The following is a 27,162-nucleotide window of genomic DNA, read 5'->3' as shown; positions in this document are numbered from 1 at the left end:
TCCATTTTTGTGTGTGTTCTCTTCAAAAAAAAAGTTTACATTAAAAAATAATTGCAGGGGGAGGAGGGATAAATTAGGAGTTCAGGATCAACAGACACACCACTAGATATAAAATAGATACACAACAAGGGCTTACCATATAGCACAGGGAACTATGTTTAATATCTTGTAATAACCTATAATGGAAAAGAATCTAAAAATAAGAACATATATACACACATATATAACTGAATTACTTTGCTGTACACCTGAAGCTAACACAATAGTATTAATCAACTATAGTTCAATAAAAAATTAATGATAATAATTGCAAGTGTTTGAAGCACATTGAATATATAAAAATTCCAGGGATTCATAATAATTCATAAAACAGAGAGAAAACAAAAACAAACCAAAACACGGCATTGAAGATGCCAGAAAGAGAAAGAAAAATACCATATGATAGCACTCATATGTGGAATCTAAAAAATAGAAAGAAAAAAGAAGACACTAATGAATTCATTTACAAAATAGAAACAGACTCTCAGACATAGTAAACAATCTTATGGTTACTGGGGGACGGGGGGTGGGAAGGGATAAATTTGGAAGTTTGAGATTTGAAATTGTTAACCACTATATATAAAAAATAGATAAAAAACAAATTTCTTCTGTATAGCACAGGGAACTATATTCAATATCTTGTAATAACCTTTAATGAAAAAGAATATGAAAATGAATATGCATGTGTGTGTATATATATAATATATACACACACATGCATGACTGGGACATGATGCTGTATACCAGAAACTGACACATTGTAACTGATGGTACTTCAATTAAAAGAAAAAAAAACACTGTATTATCCACCATTAGAAATACTGAGGGCATCACCCCCTTATTCTGAAAATTGACTGTTAAAGGAAGAATATTAAGCAGTTTTCTAGACTTTTCTATGTGAGCTGCATTTCAGGGTCACCAAATAGTCCTAGCTGACGAGAAAAAGTTCTTCACAGAAGAATCATTACTAATGAGTGTAGTTAGAATAACAGAATCGTAACACAATTTTGTAAGGCACAATGAAATGCAGTAATTAATTCAGTCGACAATCATCCATGGATGAAGCTACTAGATGAAAGTTCAATAGAGCACTTTGCAATTAGGCTGACACCCCCTGAGCCCACTGGCTCATCTTACCATCCCTCAGAGTGGGTCCCCCAGGCCTGCGTGCCTTCTGGCGTGACCCCCTAGGAAGATTACTGGAGCCCAAGACTGCATTTCTAACAAGCTCCCAAGTGATGACCAGGCTGCCATGCCAGTCATCAGCCCACACTTCGAAAATCAAGTCTTTAAAATACCCCAGCAAAGGAAACAGAAAGGAGTGAGATAAATGCAGGAAGGATGGCAAAATCCTCCTGACTGTTGCAAGGATGCTTGCCAAAATAGTTAAACCTGAATTTAGCGAAGGCATTAGCCCTAACTTCCAGGTTTCAGGAAGTATAGGGGGTTGAGGGACAAAACACACACATTGAGAGGAAGCAAATGCACAAATCCTGAATGAAGATGTCCCATAAGAGAAGTGACTGAGCTCTGTCTGCAGTAAAGGAAAGATTTGAAAAAGACTCATAAACCATTAAAAAAAAAGGGTGGGGGTGGCAGGGGCCCCCTCTACACTAAGAGAGGCATCCTAGCGATCACACGGGATGTGCAGACCTTGTCCGACTCTTGATTTGAACACCCTGACTTTTAAAAATAGACATTTTGAGACAGTCAGAAAGAATTGAATATGGACTGGGTATTAGACAATAACAAAGAATTCTGGTTAATTTTGTTCAGTGATGAGAACATGGTGGCTGTGTAAGAAAACATCCCTGTACTGCAGAAATGCATACTGAAGTATTTAAGGGTGAAATGACTTGATATGAGGGATTTACTTTCACATAATGCTTCTGAAACATCAATGTGCAAATGAATCACCCACGTGTCTTCTCAAAATGCAGATTCTGATTCAGCAGTTCAGGGAGTGGGGCTGACATCCCCCAGACCAAATCGTGAGCAGCAAGGCTTTAAAATACTTTGGTAAAGGAAATAAAAAAGGGACAGTGAAATGAAAGCAAGGGCGGCAAGGTCTTGATAGCTGTGTCACCTGGGTGGTACGCATATTGGGTGTATCATTGCCATTTTCCTTACACACTTAAAACTTTGTTTAAAATCACCCTTTTAAAGGCTGGTGGAACAGGTGCCCTGTGAGAGGGCTGTGTCTGCTCTCTCTCAACTCCCCATCCCTTTCCCTGAGTCTGGCACAAAATAGACACCTGCTCTTTATTCCTTTCCCTTTATACCTCTGCCTTGCCCAGAAGGATGGTGTAGTGACTCGTAAAAATTTGCAATGCACTGAGATAAAACTCGTCTTAAAATAATGGGGCGGGTGGAAAAACTAAAAAGTGAGAACTACCCGCTTCTTACAAGGGGAGACTGGAAGGCCTTCTTTCCCTTTTCTACTGTCTGCCTGACTTACAGACATGAACTGAAACCCTGTGATAAGTCCAGGCTCATCCCCTGAGCATCCGTGGCACCTCCCTATTCAGCCTGATGCCTCTTCTGCCAGGTCTGCTCTCCAGCTCCTTGATACCCCACTTCCTGAAGGCCATCTGCACACTCCCATCTCCGGGCCTTTGCACAAGCTGTTACCTCTGCTCCATCCTCTAGGGTCCTGTTCAGGCACTCCCTGTCCTAGGAGCCAATCCAGATTCTTTGCCAGAGTAACCCAATGGTCCCTGAGCCCCCTTGGCATCCTATGGTGTCTCTGTCTGGCTCTGACTAAATCCTGTCTGGGTTAGAGTGATCTGTGATAAAGTCTGTCTCCCCAAAACTATAATCTGATCTGAGTCATCCATGACACCAGTTCCCCCCTCCAACTACAAAGTCCCGCTCAGCACAAAGCCAGGCCCGGATGAGGTGTCGTGGCAATGTCAGAGGGGGCCAGAGATTCCTGATCCTCATCCCACACCCCCATCCCCATTTTCACTTTGCTCAACTGAAGGATCTCGGTGCAAGATCCCTGAGGGGTGGGAAAGGGGAGCAGAGAAGCAGAGACCATCACAGCTACCTTCCTGCACTACCTGCTGTCTTCCAGGCGCCACACTCAGGCGCTGAGACTCAGAGAGGTCGAGTGATTTGCTCAAGGCCCATCAGCAGATAGAAATTCGTGTCTGGGGCCCAGGTCTGCCTCATTCTGAAGCCTGTAGTAAAAGCTAGAGGCACTGCGGTGTTGGTGTAAACAGACAGCAGGGTCACACATGGTCAGCAGAAGCTGGGCACCGCTCCTGCTGGGCACAGCTCCCCGTAGGGCCAGCAGAACTGGGGAACTGGGGCAGAGCTGGGTTAGAGAGCTGGTAACTAGGTCAGTGAGAACCCTGATGTTGGCTGGCGCAGGGAGTGAGAACATGTGTGTGTGGAGGGGTGTCACAGGGTCTGCTGGGCCTCCCCAGAGAGCCAGCTGTGCCTGGGGTCCGCGAGGTGTGAGCTGCCTCGCTTGTGCATACTCCCCCAGGCCCCTGCCATTGCCCCTCTGCTTGGGCTGCCCTTGCGCCAGGTGACCCCTTCCCTTCCCACCGAGACTCAGAGAAAAGGAGCGTGGGTCCCAGAGGGAGGCAGTCCTGAACTCAAATTCTCGCTTTGCCAGAGTCCCTGAAGAACCTCACCTCTGTCTCCCCACCTGTGATACGAGGCCCTGCAGACAAGCAGGGTGATGCCGGCCAGCATCTGACACTTCAGAGGCTCAGTATGTGGGTGCTGATGTCAGTGTCAGAACCACAAGGGAGGGCCTGTCACATTCTCTCTGACGGCCTTGCCTGCAATCTCAAGCCCCTTCTCGTGCTGTCAGAGGTGAGAGCCCGCTGAACCCGTCTGTCACCACACCACCCACAGGGCTGCCTCCCCAAGCTGTCCCAGCACACCACATGGGCCCACTGAGTCAGACCCTCCCTCCACACTGTCAGCCACCACTTCTCCCCACACCAGCCCCTCTCTCCTCCATCACATTTTATTTATTTATTTTTTTATTCTTTAATGGAAGTACTGGGGATTGAACCCAGGACCTCCTGCATGCTAAACAAGTGCTCTAACACTGAGCTATATCCTCCCCTACGCCAGGCATTTTAAACACACATTCTCATGGTACTATTCCTGGTTTAGCAAACTGAGGCTGAGGGGCAGTGGGGGGCATTGGTTTGCCCAAATTTATACAAGGAGCCCAGCCATAGAAGTGAGACTAGACAGCTGTCCTGACGCCCAGCCCAGAACACCCAGAAAGGCCTTGGGGGGCTCATGCCTCAGAGCTGTCTGCAGCCGCCTGTCCCGGGGGGCAGCTCACCCTCTGACCACCCACCTCGGTCTCTCATATCCAGCCTCATCATCTCAGCCTCTCCCCCTGGGCCCCCTTCACAGGCCGCCTGGCAACCGTGGCCAGCAGATCTGCAGCAGGCTGTGCTGCTGGGCCCTGTGCTAAACGCGTGCCAATTTTCCTCCTTAATATTTCTCATAAATGTCTCCCCCTCCCCTGTCCACCTGCCCCAGCTCCCCTTGACTGGACGACGGCAGCAGCCTCCTCACTGGCCCCTCTGCCTCTGCTTTCTCCAGGACTCCGCCTTCCACACCAGTCTGTCACTGTCACAGCTGGAGGCCTGCCGGGCTTCCCGCTGCCTGGCACTCTGGGTGCCCCCAACTCCCCACTACCCACCTGGACCTCCCCAGCCTGACCGCCAATATGACCCCTGTCTACACTCCACAAGCCGGCCTCCCAGAGAAGGTGGGAGACGTCTGGCCCCAACGAGGTCCGCACCCCACACCTGGCGGGCCCCAAACACTGCACTTTTCTACGTCCACGTGGAATGCCCTTTCCCCATCCCCTGTGTGTGACCTGAAGGCATCCTCAGTGGCCCTCCTGTGTGCTGAGGATGGAGGGTCACTGTGTGCAAGTGGCCTGCTCACCCCAGGGCCAGCGTGTCCTGGTTGTAGGGGGCAGACAACGTCAGAGATGACAGCCTTCTGTTCCCAAACATCACCCTGCATCTTCTGAAACAGACCCCTCACACCCCACATCGCTGTCCTTCTGTTTCTCCTACACGGAAAGCCCCCTCTCCCTTCCCGCCACCAGTCTGGACTTGCTAAGGACCTCCCCCAGCCCCAGGGCCACCTTGGACACTACAGCCCCCGTCCTCAGTGACCAAGGCTTTCTATCACACACTTGTCACGGGTCTGGGGTTGTGCCCTCTGCAGAGCCAGTTCTGCCACCTCCCCGCTCCCCTCTGCAGGGCCCAGCAGGATCCCTGGTCCCAGCCTGAAGTTGGTGCAACAGCAGAGCAGGCAGCCTGGACTTCTGGCCCCTTCACCTCTGTAAGTTTCTCTAGGCTGAGAGCACAGGTCCCTTCTTCCCACGAGCCATGTAGACTCAGTCTCTGAGACCCAGGGAGAAGTCAGCAGCTGTGGTCACAGGATGAGTTAGAGTTGAAGACTGACCTGGGGACAGCAGGCTGTATGGTAGCAGGATGAGATGGGCAGGTCCAGACTTTCAGTGTGCTTATGTATCTGCATCTGACTGTCTGAGACAGCTGATGTCATCTCATCTGCTCCCATGGGTGAGGAGCCCAGTAGGTGCTTGGAAAGGGTGGAAGGTCAGGGTCAGGCCAGGAACAGTCTGGATTCTTTCCAGACTAAGGAGGCCCAGCCAGGCACAGGATGCAGGGCCCTGGGCCTAAGGTCACAGTCTGAGGGGTTCCTCCTCCCTCCCCGGCATCTCCTTGTCACTTACGCAGACTCTCCCCAGTCCTTAAGACTCAGTGCCAATCTCACCTCCTCCAGGAAGCTCTTCGGGATTGGTCCATCCCTAAGTCTCAGGACCTCACAGCATGGAGCAGAAGTGTCACAGCTCTGTTCCTCCCACTCAGACTGGAGCTGCTGGGGCCCTGCTCTCCCCCGTCCTGGCCCATAGCTTAGCCAGGCTTCAGGCTGTATCTCATTCCATGCCTACTCCATCTTGCTCTCTGCTGTCCATCAGCCTGGGGAGTGCCTCAGCCTCAGAAGGGGTTTGATAAATGTCATCTGGATTGACATCACTAAAAAAGTTGCTGGAGTGATGGCTGGTTGTTTCAGAGGCCACAGGAGACAGGGATGAGCAGGAGGCTAGAGTGACAGCAGGGCTAGTGTCCCAGGCCGTGGGGTATTCTACTGAGCTGGAGGCAGGTAGAGGCAGGGGCTTGAGCCCCATTTCTGCCAATACTTGCTTGTAATCCTAGCCAGTCATTGCCCCTCTCTGGGCCTCAGTCCCCTCCTCTGTACTGGGACGGGAGGGAGTGGACTAGGGTCTGGTCTAAGCATCTCCTCTGGACATTCCTGGTGATGGGGGATCAAAGCCATAAGCCATAAGAGGTGTAAGACTCTCTCCACACCCCATATGTAGCCGAAAATAAAGGGAAGTCTAAACTGTAAAATAAGGAAGTTTTAAGAAAATTTTGATCTTTCCATGATGATTATTGTAATGTCTTTGAAACGTCAAATATTAGAAGTATAAAATGTATGCTTTGCTGGTACCCTACACACATACACCTTGCTTGCTTCTTGGGTGATCTGGCCCCAAGGTGGGTGCTAATTCTGAGCCTCCCCTGACACCCGCCAGCTCGGCCCCAGCTCTCAGCTACCGTCTGGCATTCACTCACTGCGCACCCCATTTGTCCCGTTCCTAGGGAGAACTCAGGCTCCCAGGAGCCTTGAAACTACACCTGCCTGTGGTGCATCTCATTCTTCCCTCCAGCTTCTGACCAGTGTAGGAGGCCCCCCTGGAAGTCCACCCAGATCACTAGGCAGGACCACCCTGGCCTCAGGCTTGATCCGAGCAGCCCCAGGGGACTTGCTGACCACACTCAACCTCATCCTTGGGGCCTGGTGGGTGGGTGCGGCTCCTGGCTTGGCTTGCCCCCAGGGGCTTCCATGAGAGTTTTAAAGGCCAGAACAGGACCCCAGGCGGTGTGGAGAGGAAGCGCCCCCTCCCCACACAGGTTCTCATGTGGGCCCTGACGTCAGGAACAGGAAGCAGGCTCCCCCCAGCATTCGCCCTCTGCCACACACAACGCCCACCTGCTCACAGGGTCCTTGCCCTCAGCCAAACCCCTGGTCTATAAGAGAAGGGAGCTCTGCCGGGCAGGTGGGCATTGCCAGCCTCTGCACATAGGGGACAAGCTCGGCCCAGATGTGAGGAGCTGCTTGGAGTGGGTGCTGGGGGAGAAGGCCCAGGGAGGGAGGGCAGGTGGCGGGAGGAACAAAGGGCAGAGGTCTGGAGTCTGAAGTCACAAAGTCACAGGCGGTCAACTCTGCCAACAGAGAGCCTCAGAGGCCCTTCCCAGCAAGCCTGGGGGTCTGGACACCCTGAGTGTGGGGACCTCTCCTGATGGGGGGGTCCCCATACTCTCTCTGATCTCAGGCCCTGAGCCCCACCAGATACACAGAAAGGGAGAGCACAGCCGCCACCCAGGGCAGGGGGAGGCTGACTTACCGGTCACGCAGAGCAGAGTGTGCAGGAGCCACATCCTGGCTGGAGCAGAGGCAGCGGCGGGAGCCTCGGCCGCTCAGCTTCCCTCCTTGGCTCCTGGGCTGAGGTGGCCAGGAGGCGGGGACAGAGGCGCACACACAGGCAAGGACCACAGGCAGACAGGCACTTTCAAGTAGACTCAGACACTCCCCTAGTACATGGCTGGCTGTGTGGCTTCCTCAGCAGTTGTGAGCTGGGTCCTGGGAGCTTATAGACACCTGCCAACCCTGCCCCCTCACCCACACTTTCGTGGACCAGCGAGTGGAGTCTGGCCTGGGAACAGGGCTGGATGTCCCTGGCAGCAGATGTCTGAGATGTGGGAGCAGTATTAATCCAGCCGTGGTTTATCATCCACATGGGTGAGTCCCAGCCCCCGCCCTGCTCTGGAATCCACCACCACACCTCAGCCCAGCGCCCAGCCTAGGGTCCCTGGCAGCGGTTCTCTCAGCAGTGGGAATGGGGTCCCCTCCCACAGGAAGCACCCCCATAGCCAGAAACTGGGCTCCTGCCCCTGGCCTGCGCACTCGAGGCCCTGAGACAACAAAGGGCCAGGGGGGTGTAAAGACCCACGCACTGATTGAATCACTGCCTCCATTCGGCTTTGGCCACATTCTCTTTAAAACCTGACTACAGCACCATGATGGGGGAACCAGTCTCACAGAGCTCCGGCTTCCCGAGCAACAGAAGAAGTGAAATTCCGTCAGTCTTTCAGCACACCTCTGATCCAACCCAGCAGCCCAGAGGACACACTGCCAATAGCCTGCAGTCATGTTTAAATGCCAACTTCACGATCTGTTGTCAGATTTTCCCTGTGTGACTGAGTCTGTGGCAGAAGGAAGTCTCTCCTGCACTCCTGCCCCGCAGACCGCGGGAAGCTCGGAGCAGAGCTGAGAGCTCTGCAATGAGGGTCCAGGTCTGCAAGGCCCAGCGTGGGCGCACCGGCCACCTGTGGCTCCTGAGTCCTTGAAACGTCATCAGTTGCTGAGGAACTGAATTTTCCTTTTTATTTAATTTGAATTAACTTAATCAAAAAAGCAGAGGACTCTAGATCTCTCTCACATGAAAGACTGCAGCCCCAGGGAGAGCACTTTGAAGTATGAATATGTGTTAAAACGCAGCAGACAATGATGTTGACTTAATGACCAGATGAAAATCAATTTTATTTTGTTTTGCACAATGAAAGCTGGCTTGGCCAAAGTTTTGCAAAGATTGATGTCACTTAAAACATTCTTGCATTGTTCGCTTTGGTCTGACAAAATACCTCCAACTAGCATGATAGTTTCCTGACGTTACACAGTTGTTTGAATAGAAATTACAATTCGCTGTTTTCCGTACTATATACTGTCCGACAGAGACGTTAAACAGCTGAAAAAGCGAGGCTCCGGGTCTGACGAGCTGTCTGTCAGATCACAAGCCATCCCAAGTTGGCTTGACTTTGTTATAGGCCAGGGTCCTGGCTGTCTTCCCACACTCCAGGCTCAGGGACTGTCCCCTCCCCTACTTGTTCCCAATTCCAGGGACACTTGGCAGAGCCAGGAGGGGCTCCTCTCCCACCACTGGCCCAGAGGGGAGCCGCAGCAGGGACAGTCTAGAACCCAGGACTGCAGCTCACTGGAGATTTCTGAGAAGCGACTTCGGTTTGGAGTGTGCAAACTTCAGGACACCTCAGGAGGCCAGGCGAAGTAGGTAAGTGGATGCTGGAACAGGTGCAGGGCCATTTTCTGCATCTTTGGAGACTTCCAGAATGCCGACTCCCCCTGCATCCATCTAAGATGTATTTTCCAAGCTTGTCGGTGCCAGCATGGCAGACCCCTAATCATGAGCAGGCCGGGGCCCTTCCAGCCCTTCTGACAGTAACTGCTGTTCCCACAAACCCAGACTTAAGTCCCAAGGCAGAGCCAGGCTGTGCTCACAGCACCTAGTGCGAGGCGGGGCATTCGGCAACTTACGTACGTACCCAAAAGGACGTGGAAACGGCTTACTAACTCACCTTCCCTTAAACAAATATTAAGGGACCAACCTGGGACATCCTACAACATAAGTGGACTGAACTCTTCAAAAAAACTGTCAATATCATAAAAGGCAAAGAAGGTTCAGGAATTGTTCCAGATTAAAGGAGACTAAAGAGGGGATATTAAATGTAGTGTGTGATCCTGGATTGGATCCTAGAACAGAAAAAAAAACTGCTTTAAATAACATTGTTGGGACAGTTGGCAAAACTGAAACATGAACCTCAGATTAGATACTACTGTACTGACTAGATAAACTTATACATTTCCTGAATTTGATAATAATACTCTGGTCACGTGAGAGAATGTTCTTTTCTTAGAAAATGTACACTAAAACATTCAGAGGGTAAAGGGACATGGGGGATTCAAAGAACTCAAATCGATCGTGGTTGGGGGGAGGGAGGAGGGAGAGAAGGAAGGAAAGAATGAATGACAAAATGTGGCAAAGCGTTCTTTGTGCTAGCCTTGAAACTGTTGCGTAATTTTGAGATTACTTCACCATAAAAAGTTGTAAGTTACAGGATAGAGATGTGTTCAGCACGAGGTCAAAGGACTAACTGCTCCGCCCTGAGAGTGAGTTAAAAGCACAATGATTCACCGGGGGATGGGGGCTGTTCCCAGATGCAGGTGCTGTTTCTAACTGCCCACTTGCCGTCTAAGTCCTAGGAAGCTGGGGAGAGGGCATTTGGAAGAGTGAGGACGTTGCTGAGGCTAGAGACAGGGTTGGCCCAGCGGCAGAGCAGCAGGGATCACTCCCATTGGCTGAGCGCTCAGTAGGGGCGCAGACTTGGTGCCGGGCCTCCCCTGAAAGCCCTCATCTGATCCTCACAAGCACCTACTCGGTTCTCTTGATTTCTCAGATGAGGATGCTGGCTGAGAGAGAAAGGTTAAGGAATTAGCCCAAGGCCATACGGCTGGTAAGTGGCTGAGCTGGGACTCAGACGGGTCCGGTTCCTCCAAAACCAGGACCCTGAACAACTACAAACCCTACTGCTTTCAGGCCCATGAGTCTAAACCCCTCCCAGTTCGTGAACTTTTAAAAGGCAGGGACCTCATTCCACTGGCATATACAGGGATCCTTGTGTTACTGGGTGCCATGGCCTGAACTGTGTCCCCCGCTCCCAAATTTGTATGTTGAAGCCGTAACTCCCAATGTGACTATATTTGGAATTAGGGTGTTTAGGAGATAATAAGATCAGGGCCCTAATCCAACAGGCTTCATGAACTTTGAATAAGAAGAGACATCTCTTTTCCATGTGCACACACCAAGGGAAGGCCGTGTGAGCACACAGTGAGATGCTGTCTGCAAGCCAGGAAGAGAGGCCTCCTGAGAACCCAACTATGCTGGCACCTTGATCTTGGACTTCCAGCCTCCAGACTGTGAGAAAATTAATTTCTGTTATTTAAGCCACCCAGTCTGAGGTATTTTGTTATGGCAGCCTGAGCTGACCAAAACACTGGGCTACCGCCTAAAAAATCTTCCAAATAAAACACTGAATGGCGCATGTGTACGTGTGTGCATTGGGGAAGGCGGCTTTAGCAGGGAAGGGAGCCAGGAAGCCATCCCCTTGTCCTTTCATAACAGAGGGGCTGGGGAGGCAGGTGCTGCCCTGGGTCATGGAACCAAGGGTCCGAGGGCTTAGGCCTCTTGCTTGCCCTCAACTCCTTCCTGCCCAGCTCCACTCCAGACGCTTGTTGGGAAAGCTCAGCAAAGATCCCAGAACTCATTAGCACCAGAAGGACACTGGACATCACCCTAGCCCTTTACCAGACAGGCAGGGGAAACGAGGTCCCAAGAAGTGAAGGGACTTGCTTGGTCTTTTCCAGTTTGTGTATGAGACAGAATGAGTCCCCAGAGCTCGGGGCCCAGGCCCAGCCACCATCCTATTTCACCCTCCCCCAAAGGACATTCTACCTGAGCAAAAAGCTCTGCCTCCTGCCCACAGGCCCTCTGACGAACCCTCACAAATAACGAGAGGACGCATCAGGGGATTAAACACACAACAGCCCCACAAGGGACAGGAAGGCCATGTCGCCTCTCCTGTCAATGGTGTGGCTTTCTGCCCTCACTAACCTACATTTATCTGGGGGCAGAAGTGACAGACAGTCTGAGGTAACAAAGTCTCAACCACTGAAGACTGTCACCCAGAGCAGGATCTCTCGAAAACTGCTCCAACAAAGCCACGTGAGAACCCTAGGGCCGGGTGCTGACTTCAGTGGGTTAAATGCCACCCCTACCCTGGAGCCGTATTCACAGCACAGCAAAAGCCCGCTGGGATGAATGCCTCTCAACTATTTGAAATAAGCTCTTGAAAAGCCAGCATTTCCCTAACTGCTCCCAGGAACATCAAAGTTTTGTGACATGTTCGTAGAATTTCATTTAGAAAAAATGCTACCATATTTTTTTTTCTTCTAAGATTTATTCTATAAACATGTAAGAAAAGCTCTACATTATCGTCGGGTAGATTACACAACAGTCTGCCTTGAAGCCAGTACGCTGTTCTCAAGAAAATCAAAGACATTCTGTCCTTTCAGTTCCTCAAAGAGAAAAAAAAACGGTTTAACTTCGTTTACTTCTAGTAAATGTAAGATTTAAAAGCAAATATTTATACATCAAACTTATTTGTGCAGTAATTAATTAATCTGTGAAGTCATGATTTGCTGTTAACTTTAATCCAAATTGCCCATAGCATTTCACCAAAACTTCACAACCGCTCAGCCTGAGAGCGGGAAGGCTACTTGAGGCAAAGGAGCTGCTGCCGGAACGCGTTCTGTTTCTTTTCGCCTTCTTTGCACTGCTGTCACCTTCCTCCCCAGCTGGATCAGATGCTGAGACTGGCCCAGCAGTTCCTCTCTGGGGCCTCTCATCCACCTGCCAGCTTCCTTCCTGCCCTCCTAGGGGCAGGTGAAAACTTTCTAAAAAAATATTCTGGGCCATCTACATGATTCTCCAGCAAATTCTTTACAGAGCTGAGTCACTTTCAGCACAGATATGGCCAGATCATTGAAATTTGATTTTATGGAGGTCTAATTAATAGACTGTTTCTTATGCAGTACAATTTATGCATTTGTGAAGAATCTTCCTCTTTTTGAATCTGGAGGTCTCAGCTAGAAGGAGACCAGCCTGCAGACAAAGGTGCCAGGGCTGGGCTGGGCTACTGCAATTCATTCATTTACCAAACACTTTCTAGGCACCACTTACTCCCTCCGGGCTGGCCGGGTGAGAGGAACAGAGGTAACAACATGAAGATGCCTGCTCACTAGGGGCTGCCAGCAAGGAAAAATAAACATGAAAATACGGTGTCGTGCGTACAAGGCAGGACTACGAGGAGCAGCCTGTAAGAGGGCTCTGGGGCCTCAGCACAGAGCCATTCCCGCAGCTGGGGGGTTTACAGTCAGCGCGTGTCTAGGGGGAGGCTGCCAGCTGCCAGGCAAGGTCCTCGGGCTGGGAGCCCCCGGGACAAGCCGGATATGGCCCTGCTCTCACGGAGCTCACAGACTAGCAAGAAGACAAAGTAGGAGCAGGGAAGTGCAATGCAGGGTGCAGGGGTGCTGGCTTGGGGGTACAGAGATTTGGCATGACACACACATTTCACTTAGGCAAACATAATGGTATTTGTCTGAAAAAGTTAGGGGGAAAAAAAGACAAGGAAAAAGGAAAATAATTTTAAGTCACCTGGGCCACTGCCGCTGCCCTCCACCCTCCAGGCAGACGGGCAGGAGGGCCTGTGGCGAGCTGCGCCTGCTGCTCCTGTGGCCTGACTCGGTTCCCAAGAGCCTCTTCAACAGCGAACTGCTCACCTAGTGTGAGTCTAACACCTAAAATAAGCGTTTTTTGCACAACACGGCCCTAACTGCAAGGTAACCACTTCTCCTGGTGCTCAACCAAAGAAACCATGATCTTCTCCCACACGGGCAGGAACCAGCTGGGCTGGACTTCGCGACCATGGTCCTCAATGTGGCACCTTCCTCACCGGCTCCAAGGGCAACTGTGGTCACATTCAGTGCTTATCTTAGGCGTGATTTCTAACCTAACCCTGGAATGTAACGAGACTCCTTTGTGGCGGTACGGGGGACACTGGGTCTGGAAGTCGCAGTGGCTTCCTGGAGAGGTCTGCAAGTCTTGAGGAGGAGGGAGAAGAGAAGGCAAAGGTGAGGTGGGATGAGGAGAGGACCAAGGGGTGTGTCGCTGGGGGAGGAACAGCACTCAGCAGAGCCTGGGAGGCTGGTGAGGTCAAGACAGGTCCAGGAACTAGTGAGCAGAGAGCAGGGGAGGGTGGGGAGAACCGGCCAGAGACACCGCCAGAGGCTAGCTGCTGGCCAGTCCTGTGAGCTGTTAAAGGAGTTTAGAACTTATTCCAGTGGCAATGGTGAAGCTTTGGAAAGATTTTAGGTGGAGGAATAACAGGACTACCTTCTTCAGAATGTTCATCCTAAAGCTCATGCAAAGATGCCCAACACCATTAGTCACCAGGGAAAAGCAAATCAAAACCACAATCAGATACCAATTCACGCCAGAAAATAACAAATGCTGACGAAGATGTGGAAAAACTGGAACGCTCATACATTGCGGGGGGAATGGACACTGACACAGCCACTTGGAAAAACAGTCTGGCAGTTCTTCAAAAGGTTGAAGACAGAGATACCACATGACCCAGTAACTCCGCTCCTAGGTATGTAACCCAAGAGTAATGAAAACGTATGTCCACGTACAAACTTGTACATGAATTTTCATAGCAGCAGTATTCATAAAAGCGCAAAAGTAGAAACAATCCAACTGTCCATCAACTGATGAATGGATAAACAAAATATGGTACATCCATACAATGGACTATTACTCAGCAGTAAAAAGAAATGAAGTACTGATACATGTTACAACATGGATGCACCTCAAAAATATGTTTTGTGAAAGAGCCAGTCACAAATAGCGACAAAGTGTGATTCCCGTTTAGATAAAGTGTTCAGAATAGGTAAGCCCATCGAGACAAAAAGCAGTTAGTGGCTGCCAGGGGAAGGAGGGAATGGGGTACTGCTAATGGGTACAGGGTTTCTTTCTGCTGAGGAAAATGTTCTAAAATTGATTACGGTGATGGTTGCACAACTCTGAATATACTAAAAGCCATGGAAATGTACACTTTAAATAGGTCAAGTGTATGCTGTGTAAATCATATCTCAATAAAGTTGATAACAACACCAAAAGTTCATCCCAGCCGCAGCGTGCAGAACGGAGAGGGAGAGACAGGGCTGAGGGACCTGTCGAGAGGCTGCTGCAGGGAGGGCCGGGGAGGAGGCAGTGGCTGAACACAGGGGAGGGGCCCAGGGGGTCAGACCAGAGGCGGCCAGGGCCTCACAAGCTCTCCCGGGTAGCTGGTACCTCTCCTGACAAGGAGAGTGAAAAACAGAAATGAGGTTATCTGCAATTGTTACCAAGCGGCAAAAACGTTATCTAAAATCTCCACTGTGTGAAGACTAAAAGGAATACGAAGAGTGTGCAGCCCTGCTGCCCTCAGGCACCAAGAGCATCCAGATAAAAGCATGCTGAGTTGCCACCAGGGGACGGTCCTGCCTGCCCATCCTCGCTCCCAAACTCCTAAGAAAGGGCCTGGGTATCCGGAGCATGTGGAAGATGTTACAAGATCTGAGAGCCTGAATATGGGCTGAAAAGCGACAGGCAAAGGCCAATAACTTTGGGAAATACTCTTAACATCTCCAAAGGTGATTTTTTAGGTTCTGTGTGTTTGTGAGAACTGCAAGGCTGCTGAAGTGGGCATTTTCTTGATTGGGTTAAAGACCCAGCTTTAACCACACACCACCACCCTTCCTCAAAGTCTTCCTTGACCTCTAGCGGGAGACTGGTGAGGGCTAAAAAGCCTGGGACACATGGGCCTGAACCACTGGTGGGGAACACAGAAGTCTAAGAAGGGGCGTTTTCTGAACCCCACAGAGACCATATCAGTGGGGACCCTGGCCACAAGGACACCTCTGTCTCACAATTAGACCCAGAGACTGGGATGGGAATGGGGTGGGGGTAAGTTCCCATTCACAACCTCGCGCACACCCTCAGTTGTCTCCTCGCCCCTCCCTGCACCTGCAGCAGAAAGCGGCGCTGGCCAGCCCACTGCAGCCGCAGCTCTGGGAAGAGCAAAGCACCGCCAAGACGCACCAGCGGAGCCAGCAGCTCTGACACCGGCCCATTCACCTGCTAGATGGGGAAACCGAGGCCCAGGCCTGTGGAACAGAGCCAGGGGTTGGCATCCAGGTCCGACTCTCCGGCCCCTGCACTTCTCACTTGACCAACCCCCAAAACCCTGCCCCCTCCTCAAGGACCTGGCTCTCATCTGTGTGTTCACAGGCAAACAGCTGGGAAACCTCAGAAACTTTAGGTCTTAACTGGCAGAGAAACCAGAACCATCTCTTTCCGAGAATCCTATTAGGAAGCTGAAACATACCATGGCTAAGCGCTCTGATCTTCCTAGAGGGAGGGGAAAGCAGGTTAAACAACAAAACATGGACAATACAGCTTCTGTGGCAGCCCTCAAGTCTCACAGCCCTTTCCTTTCTAACAACAGCGTTCATTCTGCCTTCAGTCACACCACAGTGCCAGCAACTGTCAATGGGACCACGAGCTCACCACGAGTAAAGATCTCTACAACCCAGAGCTGCACTAGGCACCAAACACTCCAGACAGGTGAGGAGTTGCGACATCACAAAAGGGACAGAGGCTTATTCTCCCTAACTCCTCAGTTCTACTGAGTTGAAGAGAAACACTATTTTTAAGCCTGCAGAGGTATACAAACACTAAAACACTTCAATATAAAAATCAGATAGGAAGACAAAATAACCTACTGCCTTTTTGTGGTAAACTCATTTGAAAGAAGTTTTAGAAATAAACGAACTAAAATTTCTATCACTATAACCTTATTTGCGAGTTTTGAATGATGTCTTCAGGTGCCAGAACTTAGAGACAGAAAGAATAAGTATCAGCGTGTCACTTCTGAAGTAACAATAAACACCCAGTTCCCATCACAGATGGGTTTTTTTCCCTACAGTGACCCCAAAGCAAGATGAACTCTACATACAACAGACTACACAGTTAGGATCATTTAAAAATAATGAGACTCCTCTCTTTGCCTTCTTCCAAAGTATATAATATATATTTAACAGCACATTAGAAGACACCACTTGAGCTTCCCTTGTAGCCAACAGGAAGTATTTTCACATATAAAAATTAAAAATTTAAACTTTTAAATCATTATTATTTTTTCAACATAATACAGACATAAAAATTGTTCAACATTAACCCATGACCCCGCCCCTAGCACAAAAATCCACCCCAAATCCAGAAGTCACAGTTTTTTGCTCCTAAAAATCCCACAGCACTGAACTTGATCTTCACTTCAAGCTGATGGCTAACGAGAGGCCCCTGACAGAGACCCCCAGGGAGGGAGGAAGGGCGGGCGACGCTGCGGCTCGTATCTACCTGGGCGGCACGGCTGCACCTCTGAGGTCAGGTCCATGAGATTCGGCCCCCACACTAGGGTCCTGGAAGGGTGAGCTGGCAGCTTCCCTCATCTTCCCCCTCGAAGGCTGTCCAATAAGCACCTGGGAATTGACTTTTCTTGGGAAAAGGGTGCTGGTAACAGCTGTCAGGGCCAAGGCAATAGTGAGAAGTTCAGTTCTCTGCTCTTTGGATGAACTGTGTAAAACATTTCTTTTAAAAGACACAATGTTAAAAATATTAAGAAAAATGTCTACAAAATCTGGAGGGCTGCCTTTTCCTCAAAGGGTAAAGCTTGAGGGGTGATGGGAAAAGAATTGAGGGCCCAGAACTATCACTCTGCAGCAAAAGACTAGATAGATGCCCTTCAAAACACGTCACATTCTTAAGACATCTTGCCGAAGCAGCAAGAGCGAGGGTGACCGCGTAAGAACGGGAGGGGCGCCAACTCCCACAGAGAGGGTTCCTACTGTGCGCCCCACCCTGCGCAAGAATGTCAGGCTTCAGGGCAGCTGCCTTGGCCCCAAGGGCATCAGGACTCTGCCTCTGAACCAGAGCTGCTTTCCCGACTAACTTCAATCTGGAGAGATGGTAAGTTATCTAACCGGCTCTTCTTTTGACGAGACTGTTCTTTCTCCTTAATCAGAGCCCCCCATGCCCTTTGCAGCTCCGAGTCATCTTCCTCAGTGCCGGGAGCCCTGTGATCCACTTTCTTCGGGTTCTTTTCTTTGGTCTTGGGTGCAGATCCTAAGCGAGTCCATAAACTACCTGTTTGGGTGAGAAGGTATTTCAGCTTTGGCAGTGGATGCTGAGGAACAGGCTGGTGCTGAGGAAGCAGGGGAAACACTGGGGGATCTGTGGCATTAGCAACCACGGGGTGCCCTTGGGCAGATCATCTCGCTTCCCTGGCTGTAGCCTCCTGCCGGCAGACTGAGAGAACTGGACCCAGCAGGGGAGTTTACAGCGTGGGTACAGGTGCGCCCCCACCCCTACACTAGGCATCTCAGAATCAACAGGCAGGAGGCTTGTGCTACCCTCGCCCCTCCCTGGGGAGACTCCCCACCCCGTGTCCGGAGTGGGCCGTCGCAGCTTGTTCCTAACTACAACATTCTGCAAACTGATGGGCCTGCTACGCTGCACACTTTCAGATTTTGTCCACACTCTATTAATTTTTAAAGTATTAATATTTAACAATAGAGAAATACGTGTTTAGAATTTCATCGCCTAGCCACACTACAAGGCAATTAAAAGTTTCATTTGTAAAGACTATAACAGTGTGGAAAAATGACTATGATAAAATGCTGTATGAAAAAAGCAAGATATGTATATGGACAAAGACTGGAAGAGTACACACGAAACTAAAAAAGTATTTGTACTAAACAAAAACATTCAAGGATGGTTTTTTCCCATTTTCTAAATTTTCCATACTGATGATGATGACAATGATTATAACGCAAGGGGAAAATTCACTTCTGGTATATGCTGTTTCCTACCTCTGCTACACCCACTGTCTCTGTCCTCACCCAGTTTCCACGCCCATCAGTTTAAGTGTTACCAACCTGATTTCTTCTCCCGCGTGTCAGAGTAGAGGCCTTTAACATCTTGCCTGGGAACACCTAGCCTACTATGTACATCAGAAAAGGGCTCTCTCCGAACGACTGGGTTACTACTAAAAGCCTTTTCCGGAGAATACGGTCTTTTTCCTAATCGCTGGCGTATATCTAGAAAAAGAAAAGTACTACCGTGACCATGCACATATGCTTTGCAGTCTGTACTGTCAAGCTGAGGTCCCTCCAGGACCTGGAGCCACACATCCCCGCGTGAGGATAAGGGGCCTGACACAGCAAGCTTCTAAGAGCCTTCCCTCTGTGCAGTAAGTCTGGATTCCCCCATGAAAATTCAAATGAGAACCCCCAGGAGATGGCAGCGGGGGGGGGGGGCGCGGATCTAGGCTGACTGCTCCAGAAGGGAACTTCTGAGGCAGAATCGACTGTTTTGTGTGGCTTTTTTTGTCTTCAGTAGAATCAAACAGAGTAACTAATTTACAAACATTTCAGCTAACAAGAAATACTGCAAGCTCCCTGAGGGCAGAAGCTGCAATCTTTGAACAGTAAGAAGCTCTCAATAAGCTATTACATTGAACAATGAATGTAATGAGACTGACAAAAAGCAAAGGATCAAGGGAGGATGTCCCAAATCAAATTTGTTTTTCCTTCAACACACCCCCCCACCAATCCCCAGCCTAGAAATCTGCCTGTCCTGAGGAGCTCCCTCTCACTATAACAGCAACAAAAGCACATTTATTAGCAAGTCATCATGCTGGGCTCCCACCATGTTGCTGCTTCTCTCTAGAATAGCATCCCCATCTTTCAGTCCCTCAGGGCTGAGCCCCTTGGCTTCTCTCCCTTTCCTCCCACACTTCCTAGTGCCAAGTCTTCCTCCTTTAGAAGGAATGACACTCTCGTCAATTCTGTTCCCAATCTAGTTCAGGCCCTTGTCATTTACTTCACTCTCTATCGCATCCTACTCTGCCATCAAGTTATCTTTCCAAAATAGACATGAGATTAGGTTACTTCCCACCTCAAAAAACTGAGATCCTATCTCTTCTTCAAGGCCTCGCTCCACAGCCACGTTCTCTGAGAAGCCTTCCACAACAGACCTTCCCCAGTAGACCCACCTCTCCTCTCTGCTCCCACAGCCCACTGCGCACACTGCCCTCCCAGGGCACTTACTTCATTCTGCTTTGGGTGGAATTATCTGAACGTGTGCCTTTATGTTTTCCCATTTGAGTTCTACGAGGACTTTGCATCCCCTGCGAGGACTTCTAACACTCTCAGCACCTAGCCTGGCACATTGCAGGCATGGCCAAGTACCCGCCACGTGCGTGTTTGCACACATAAGCTAGCCAGTTCAAATTCTTGACTATTTATACAACAACCCAACTTAATTTCTATTATCCTTATGTATAAAGTACACCAAAGACATTCACAGTAGAATACTTATTTGGGACAAAAAATCTTGAGAGCTGGTATTGCAAATGTCTGATTAAATTTCATACCCTGAAGTTCCAATATCTAACCCGACATTTTAAGTGATGAATCAGGACAACTAAATTGGTCCACAAATGACAGCGTTTAATCCAAGAACCTATCCTTGCCTGAATCTGCTTTCTGGAACTCAGAATGAAACCCAGGAACACAACTGACCAATAATACCTGTTTTAGTGCTGCTGCCCGGTGGCCGTGGACGTGGGTGTTGACGTTTTTCATCTAACAAATGTCGGACATCTGCAAATTTCTCAGATGGTAATTTGTTACCAATTCGGTTTTTTATATTGCTTGTGGATAGAGTATCTGACCTCATGGAGTTCCTTTAAATAAAGGGGTGGGGAGGGCACAGTAAATCAATTTCAACTGTGGGATAACACTCACACAACAATCTCATAGGCTTTGGAAAAAACAAATTAAGAAACCCAATCTAATATGGCCAACATTCACTTACAAATACCACATACCAATAGTTACTTGTTTATAAAAGTCACAATCAGCCGGCTGCAAAGAGGCCAGCTGGGGCGAGCAGGTCCTTGGGTTTTCTGGGGTGGTTTCCACACATGGCCCCTGTGCGCTACTGTTGAGTAATTATGAGTCCTCTTCTCCAGGATAGACGTTAAGGAGAGGCCTGCAAAGGGCTGGCAGCCTCTGCTCACGCAGGCTGTGCTCTGGATGCAGTCTAGACACGACCAAGTCTACAATGCCTGTCTTTAGAGGGCAGACGTCTCTGTCAAAGACACCTCCCTGAGGGGACGAGCCATACGCTGGCAGCATTTCCCATCAGAAAGGTCTCTACAAGCTAAAAGTAAGGATGTGAACAAAGCCATACAAACAAACCAGCCTGAAAGTTGATTTCCTCGTTTCCCAAACACATCATCAAGAACACCTGGCGGGAGTACCCCTAGGCTCCAGCCCTCTGAGCTGTGCGTAGGCGACCCGCCCTCAGGAATCTGCTTAGCTTCACTAGTCATCAAAGAGATGCATTTTAAAATAACTGTAACTTTTTTTGCTCATGAATAGCAAAAATCAAAGTGATAATACCGAAGGGTGGTGAGTATGCAGGTAACAGGTGGTAATGCAAGAGAGTAAAAGCTTCCTGCAAGGAATTTAGCAGTGGAGGAGCAATACCACATTTTAAAACATACACCATTTTGTGCAATAACTGAAATTTATCTAGTTAGTGCAACAGTAAGAAAACAGAAATCTAAATGTCTGTCAGTAAGGGACTGGTTAAATAAATCATGGCACTTTCAAACAATGAACTACCTATGGTTGAAAAAACAGCAGCCATCTATAATAAGTAGATGGAAAAAGCATATTTCAAAACAATGTAAATAGTATAACTTCATTTTTGTACAAATGTAGCTGTAATTTCTCCATGTGTTACATGCGCACATAAAAGCAGCAGGAAGGTTATTCATCCGTTGCTAACAGCAGTCCTCTTAGGAGAAGATGAGATTCCAGGTCTTTCACTTTCTACATAGTCCACAGCTTTTATAACAAGGATCACTTCTTACATATTAAGGGGAAAAATCAGATGCTTTTACTCAAGTTCTACAAAGGACTGAAATCTGAATAGATAAAAGGGATTATAAAATTTGGAGGGATTAAGAAAAAGTTAACATTTAAATCAAATTAAAAGCTAGCATCGATAGAAAGAAAAAATATTTTTACCTGATATTTTTCAACTGGGATTCCACTTCATCAGCATACATCGTCATTTTCATGCTTTTCTTTGGTGAAGGAGTGGAAATCATTTTCAGTTCCAGATCATAGTCCATTTCATCGGAGTCTGAGCTGCTGGCACTGGATCGCCTCGACGTGCTCCGCTCCCGAGTCTGCTTGAGGGCTGGGACCTCCTCGTGGTACTCCACCACCACCCTGTCGTCCGCGTCCATGTCCTGGTCCTCCTCCTCCTCCTCCTCTTCCTCCTCTTCAATGGGTTCCTCGGGAACATTCACTAGTCCTAAGGGATTTAACCAAAAAACATTAGGGAAAGTGCTAAAACTAACAAGTCCGATTTTCTATTCTATGTCGGTAAACGTTTTAAAAGATGGGATTCCCATCCTAAGAGTTTACTGGAGCATTATCTATAGCAGTGCTAACCTGTTACCATTCTGACCCCTACAACACAAGAACAGCTAGGTAAAGTAGGGCCTAGCAGCCTGATGCAGTATTGTAAAGTTATCTAAAATACAGTCCATCATCATTTCTCAGATTCTATACTTGGGAATTTTCCAAATCCATTCATAACTCCAGAATCAATACCTATGTGCTTCTGTGGTCATTTGTGGACATGCACAGAGCAGCAGAAAATCTGAGGCACTCGACACACATGTTCCCACCAGAGGGCAAACAAGGCCATGCCTTTTTGTTTCCATCTCTCACACTGAAACAAGTGTCCTTTCTGCAGCCTAGTGAGTGCTGCTTTTTAACATTTTTGTAGCTTTTTATTGGTGATTTCACTGCTTAAAACAGCCTCTAAGCATAGTTCTGAAGCTGTCTAGTGTTACCAAGCATAAGAAGGCTATGATGTGCTTTATGGAGAAAACCCGTGTGTCAGATAAGCTTTGTTCGGGCATGCGTTACAGTGCTGTTGGCCATGAGTCCAATGCTGATGAACCAACCTATGTATCAAATAAGGTCTCTTTAAACAGAAACACACACCAAACAAGGTTGTATGTTGATCAGTTGATGAAAATGGTGTGACCAGAGTCTCTGAATGGTTTGGTATTTGCTACTTCTATGATCATAGTGATTTCACAGAAAATAACCACCACAAATAATGAAAATCAACTGTACGTTTAAAGGTCACGGAAAAATGCTTGTAAGTGGAAGAAGTAGAATATAAAACAGACGTCTTCAACAGTTATTAAAATACTTATTGTGAAAAAAGAAAATAGGAAAAACGTAAAATGAAATCAGTTATTGCAGAGCACTAGAATTAGAGGCAATTTGCTTTTTAATTTCTTTAATATGAATATAAAAATTACGTGATGAAAATATCTTAAAGCAACTGAAATTGGAAAACGAAAACTGTGTTAACAGAAAAGTACCTGCATTAAGATGCAGATTTCATATAATGATTTGTAATGGAAAAAAGTCTGAAAAAAAAATGTATGTAAATGTGTAACTGAATTGCTTTACTGTATACCTGAAACTAACATTGTAAACTACACTTCAATAAAAAATAAGAATTAAAAAAAAAAAGATGCAGATTTCAAATATGCAAGTTTGGATATTCACATTAAATTAAAATGTATAGATTTCACCTCTCCCTGTCCCTATTTACAATGATAAATGTGAATGCACGTTACTCCATGTTTGTACGCTGACTTGGCTGGTTCTACAAAGCACACAGAAGATCTCACAGGACTCACAGATATCTCTCAAAATTAAAACAAATTTTTATAAAGCATAATGAAAATGGTTCTTTTACAACAAGCACCAAAAGGAAGGAAAAAGAGGAGGGAGGGAGGGAGAAAGAAAAGCAGAAAGAAAGAAAGCAGAAACTAAATGAAACCCAAGTCATGGTCTTCCACTTAACTGAGGCAGTCACGTGCACAAGCCAACAAGCACGGAACACTAGACAGAGCAGCCTATTTTCATCATCAGACAAAGAAACAATAAAATCAACTCATCTGACAAAATACATTTAAACAATTTTTTTCATGCAGCTTTTGATGTTAATTGAAAAATGAGATTCCTAAGAAAAGCTTTAATTTTTCCTACATTTGGCCTTTATTGTTAGAACAGCTTTTATAAAATCATTTGACCTCTTTGTATGGGCAATTTAAAATTAACTGTGACTTGACTTACTTTCCTATATGTTGGCAGAGGGTGAGGGCAAGGAAGAGAGGATGATAAAGTTTGGAACCTTAAAAGACTGTGTTAAGAATAAAAATACGATTTCGGGAGCCAAACATGTGTCTACCCAAGAGCTGAGCAGGCAACTACCGGAATGTCGGTGTTTATAGGACGTCAAGCCAACGTCGTCCCCAATCAGGGCTCTCTTCTTGATCACATCCCGCTGAATGCGACGGGAATGGTACCTTCGCTTCCTGCACATTGCCAAAATAAGAACATAATCAAAAACCAACCTTGAAATCCACAAATTAACATCAGCTACACACTTTCACAATGTTAGGTAATGAAACAGAGACATTTGAAGTGAACCTGAAACTCAGCTTTCTCACACCATCTACCATAGTTAAAAATCTTTAACTCCTTCTTCTTGTCTTCCTTCAGGGCTACACATGGTATTGACATCCCACTGCAGAATACCAGGAAGGACTGAGAAAAGCTTAAGTACCATTTAAATTGTTGCATTTTAAGGTTTTGGACTTACCAAGAATTACTAAGAATTCCTTTCATGCCTCCATAATTTGGATTCCCGTATTTCATGTAATACTGACTTCTCCTTGCTGCTCCAAGTTCCTTTTTGTCATCTAAAAGTTAATTACAACAGTTATGACGATTTTCTGTGGGTGTGAAGTTGAATCAGTTAAAAAAAAAAAGAATGCCCTACAGAGCTAGGATCAGATCAGCACAATCTGCCAACAAAAGGGGAAGACGCACGGTACACATTCACCCTCTGGATGCCTACTAATGCAGTGCAGTGTGGAGAGGGTGGAGTGAAATTCAGAGATGAATGAGGTTAAGCTGCTGTTAAGGAGCTGACTGACCTCACAGAGAAATACTATTTTAAAAAACTGAAACAATACAATATAGCAGGTTCTAAGAAGCGTAAAACAGCTTCAGTCATTACTAGTGTTCAGGAATCAAAAAGGTTTTAGAAGAGGTAGCATTTTTAGTGCCCCCCAGAATGAAAACACTCCAATAACACAGATTCGGGTTAAAGAAACAGATTATACCTAAATCCATATACTTGGGAAGCCATTTTTTTCTCCATTTGATCGTGATGTTCCTCAAAACAGCTAAAGGAAAACAGCATAGCAACGTAGATCTATAATGCACTCAAATGGCCCCTCAAATAAGTAAATGTAGAAAAGATCCCACTGATCAAGTTAAAATGTTAATAGGAAGAACAGGTGGTCGGTGACCATCCATATTTTAGGTCTCTGACAGCTTCCCGGGCACCCACTGACTGCAAGGATGAGGAAGTACCCAGTGCTGCAGGTAAACTTAGTGGCATAAACCAGAAGTTTCACCCTAGGGAAAACATGCCCACCAGCTTCTTGGAGAAATGGCTGATTCCAGATCTGGGGCAGGGACAGTACAAGCTGAGTCTGGAAAAACAAGATGTTTTATTGTGCCATAAAGGAAGAAAGTGCTCAAAGAAAGAGGCAGGCATGTCAAAGGAACACAGCTTGAAGGGGAGCTACTGGCCAAATCCAAGATAATCTGTGAATCAAAACAGCAATAGAATGCCTGAGACTCACTAAATAAAATAAAACTTCATGAATCTAAACTGATATAAATTAAGTAGGTAAATGGGTAAAAATGGGAACATTTTTTCCTTACAAAAGACTGCCAACTAATAAAGAGAAGTTTAAAAAATCATGAATGGATGCTAAAGCGATTGCATGCAAGTTTGATGAGCAACAGGCTGTTTACATAATCTCAAAGTATCTCCCCACAGATCTTTAACTTATAAATGGAAAAGAAGTAACTTTACAGTGGAGAAACCTGGCAACCATTACCTTAACCAAGTGATGAAGGTTAACATCCCCACAAATGGCACAAATAAATACAATGTGCCTGCTGATGTGATGAAAACGACACGACATCACTTCTGTGATATTTTTGCCTAAAGTGCACAACCTGAATCTAACGAGGAGACATCAGACAAACCGAAACTGAGGGGCAGCTTGTAAACTGATGACCCTGTCCCCTTTAAAAATGTCTTAGTCAAGGGAGACAAAGCAGAGGAGCAGTTCCACACTCAGGGAGACAGAGGAGACATGGCATACTTCAACACCCGGTCCTGGAGTGGATCCTAGTTTAGTGGGGGAGTAGTACAAAGAATGATCCAGATTTATTTGACAATCATCATCATCAACAAGAACTTCTAACACTTACAGAGCACTCCCTGTGTGACAGGCAGTTTTAATATAAAGAGAGGGGGAACTACTGGTAAAATCTGAATGTGGATTATGGATTAGGTAATAGCATTGTATTAAAGTTAAATTTCCTGATTTTGGTAACTGTGTGTAAGACAAAGTCCTTGTTCTTCAGAAATACATACTGAAGTATTCAGGGATGTAAGGGTTGTCACCTCCAATTAACTCTCAATTGATTCAAAACACATATATACATATATTATTAACGCATACCAAAATCACTGTGCATAAAAGCCTTATAAATTGTTAAAAGGCTCTTAATTTTAATTCCTCAGAGAATTAGAGTTGAATGTCACCATTAGCAATTTCCAGGAAGATACTGCTGTGATACATAAAATATAATTTTAAAAAGTTTTCACAGTTCAGATGAAAAACTGGTTGAAAAGCACATGGGGCAAACCAGCTTTAACAGAAAATAACTTACCTTAGCCAGAAATCACAAAAGTATATAAATAGCTAAGATTCACTTTCAAAGTCTGAAATTCCAACTCAGACAGCAAGCCATCAATTTTATAAGCACAGAATATGACAGTTTAAAGGATCTTTGAGTTACTCGATCTAACTTCCAATTCAAAAGAGAAGGATGTCACTCGGTAACAGGTCACTTTCACTAAAAATAAAAATCAATACCAATTACCACATTTACCTTTTGTAGCAAATCTCATGAATAACCTATTTCCTTTAGCAAGTTTGTTAGCTGGACGAAGATCGTTTCTTAGCAAAGACTCTTCTTCTACCTGAGACAACGTGTCCAGCTTAAGAGAAAAGAACATTTTCAATACAAAAATTAGAGCCTTTTTCATATTTATGGAGTAGCAAAATTATTGATTAAGGAAGCAATCTGCCTTTAATAACACCCACCAGCATTACTGCAGAACGTCTAAGTCAGAGGTCTTCCCTGACCACCCTGTCTAATCATCTCCATCTTTCTCTATCCGCTTACCCTTCTCTATTTTTC

At 47.0% G+C, this 27,162-nt stretch overlaps 2 protein-coding genes and 1 long non-coding RNA gene across 12 annotated transcripts in view; 1 reads left to right on the top strand and 2 right to left on the bottom strand.

Moving 5' to 3' along the window:
- LOC116278603 (integrin alpha-E-like) overlaps positions 1-7,695 on the bottom strand; it is a 48,399-nt gene extending 40,704 nt beyond the window's left edge. For 2 of the 5 annotated variants that reach the window (XM_072940529.1, XM_072940532.1), the window contains exon 1: positions 7,529-7,693. In XM_072940529.1, the coding sequence (XP_072796630.1) occupies positions 7,529-7,562 (34 nt within the window). In that variant the 5' untranslated portion in view covers positions 7,563-7,693. Of the gene's footprint in view, positions 1-7,528 lie in introns of all 5 variants that reach the window. The other 3 variants (XM_072940531.1, XM_072940530.1, XM_072940533.1) reach the window with 3 other exon arrangements.
- On the top strand, positions 7,572-11,076 carry LOC140686438 (uncharacterized). Of its 2 annotated transcripts, none has more exons than XR_012060259.1 (3): positions 7,572-7,923; positions 9,082-9,250; positions 10,789-11,076. It is a non-coding gene; the product is annotated as an uncharacterized lncRNA (long non-coding RNA). The 2 variants fall into 2 exon arrangements; XR_012060258.1 differs by having other exon boundaries at positions 7,697-7,923; positions 9,082-10,490.
- The window catches only part of NCBP3 (nuclear cap binding subunit 3), a 33,262-nt gene continuing 14,803 nt past the window's right edge, over positions 8,704-27,162 (bottom strand). For 2 of the 5 annotated variants that reach the window (XM_015251692.3, XM_072940546.1), the window contains exons 7-14: positions 26,851-26,959; positions 24,470-24,569; positions 24,079-24,182; positions 21,796-22,087; positions 20,287-20,441; positions 18,631-18,792; positions 17,677-17,839; positions 16,698-17,216 (exon numbers count right to left, since the gene is read on the bottom strand). In XM_015251692.3, coding sequence (XP_015107178.1) covers positions 17,108-17,216; positions 17,677-17,839; positions 18,631-18,792; positions 20,287-20,441; positions 21,796-22,087; positions 24,079-24,182; positions 24,470-24,569; positions 26,851-26,959 — 1,194 coding nt within the window. In that variant the 3' untranslated portion in view covers positions 16,698-17,107. Of the gene's footprint in view, positions 9,730-11,217; positions 12,112-16,697; positions 17,217-17,676; positions 17,840-18,630; positions 18,793-20,286; positions 20,442-21,795; positions 22,088-24,078; positions 24,183-24,469; positions 24,570-26,850; positions 26,960-27,162 lie in introns of those variants that run through there. The other 3 variants (XR_012060254.1, XR_012060253.1, XR_012060255.1) reach the window with 3 other exon arrangements.

The sequence above is a fragment of the Vicugna pacos genome, chromosome 16, assembly GCF_048564905.1.
Source record: "Vicugna pacos chromosome 16, VicPac4, whole genome shotgun sequence".
Classification (NCBI taxonomy): Eukaryota; Metazoa; Chordata; class Mammalia; order Artiodactyla; family Camelidae; genus Vicugna; species Vicugna pacos.
This window is presented reverse-complemented; position numbering and strand designations above follow the sequence as displayed.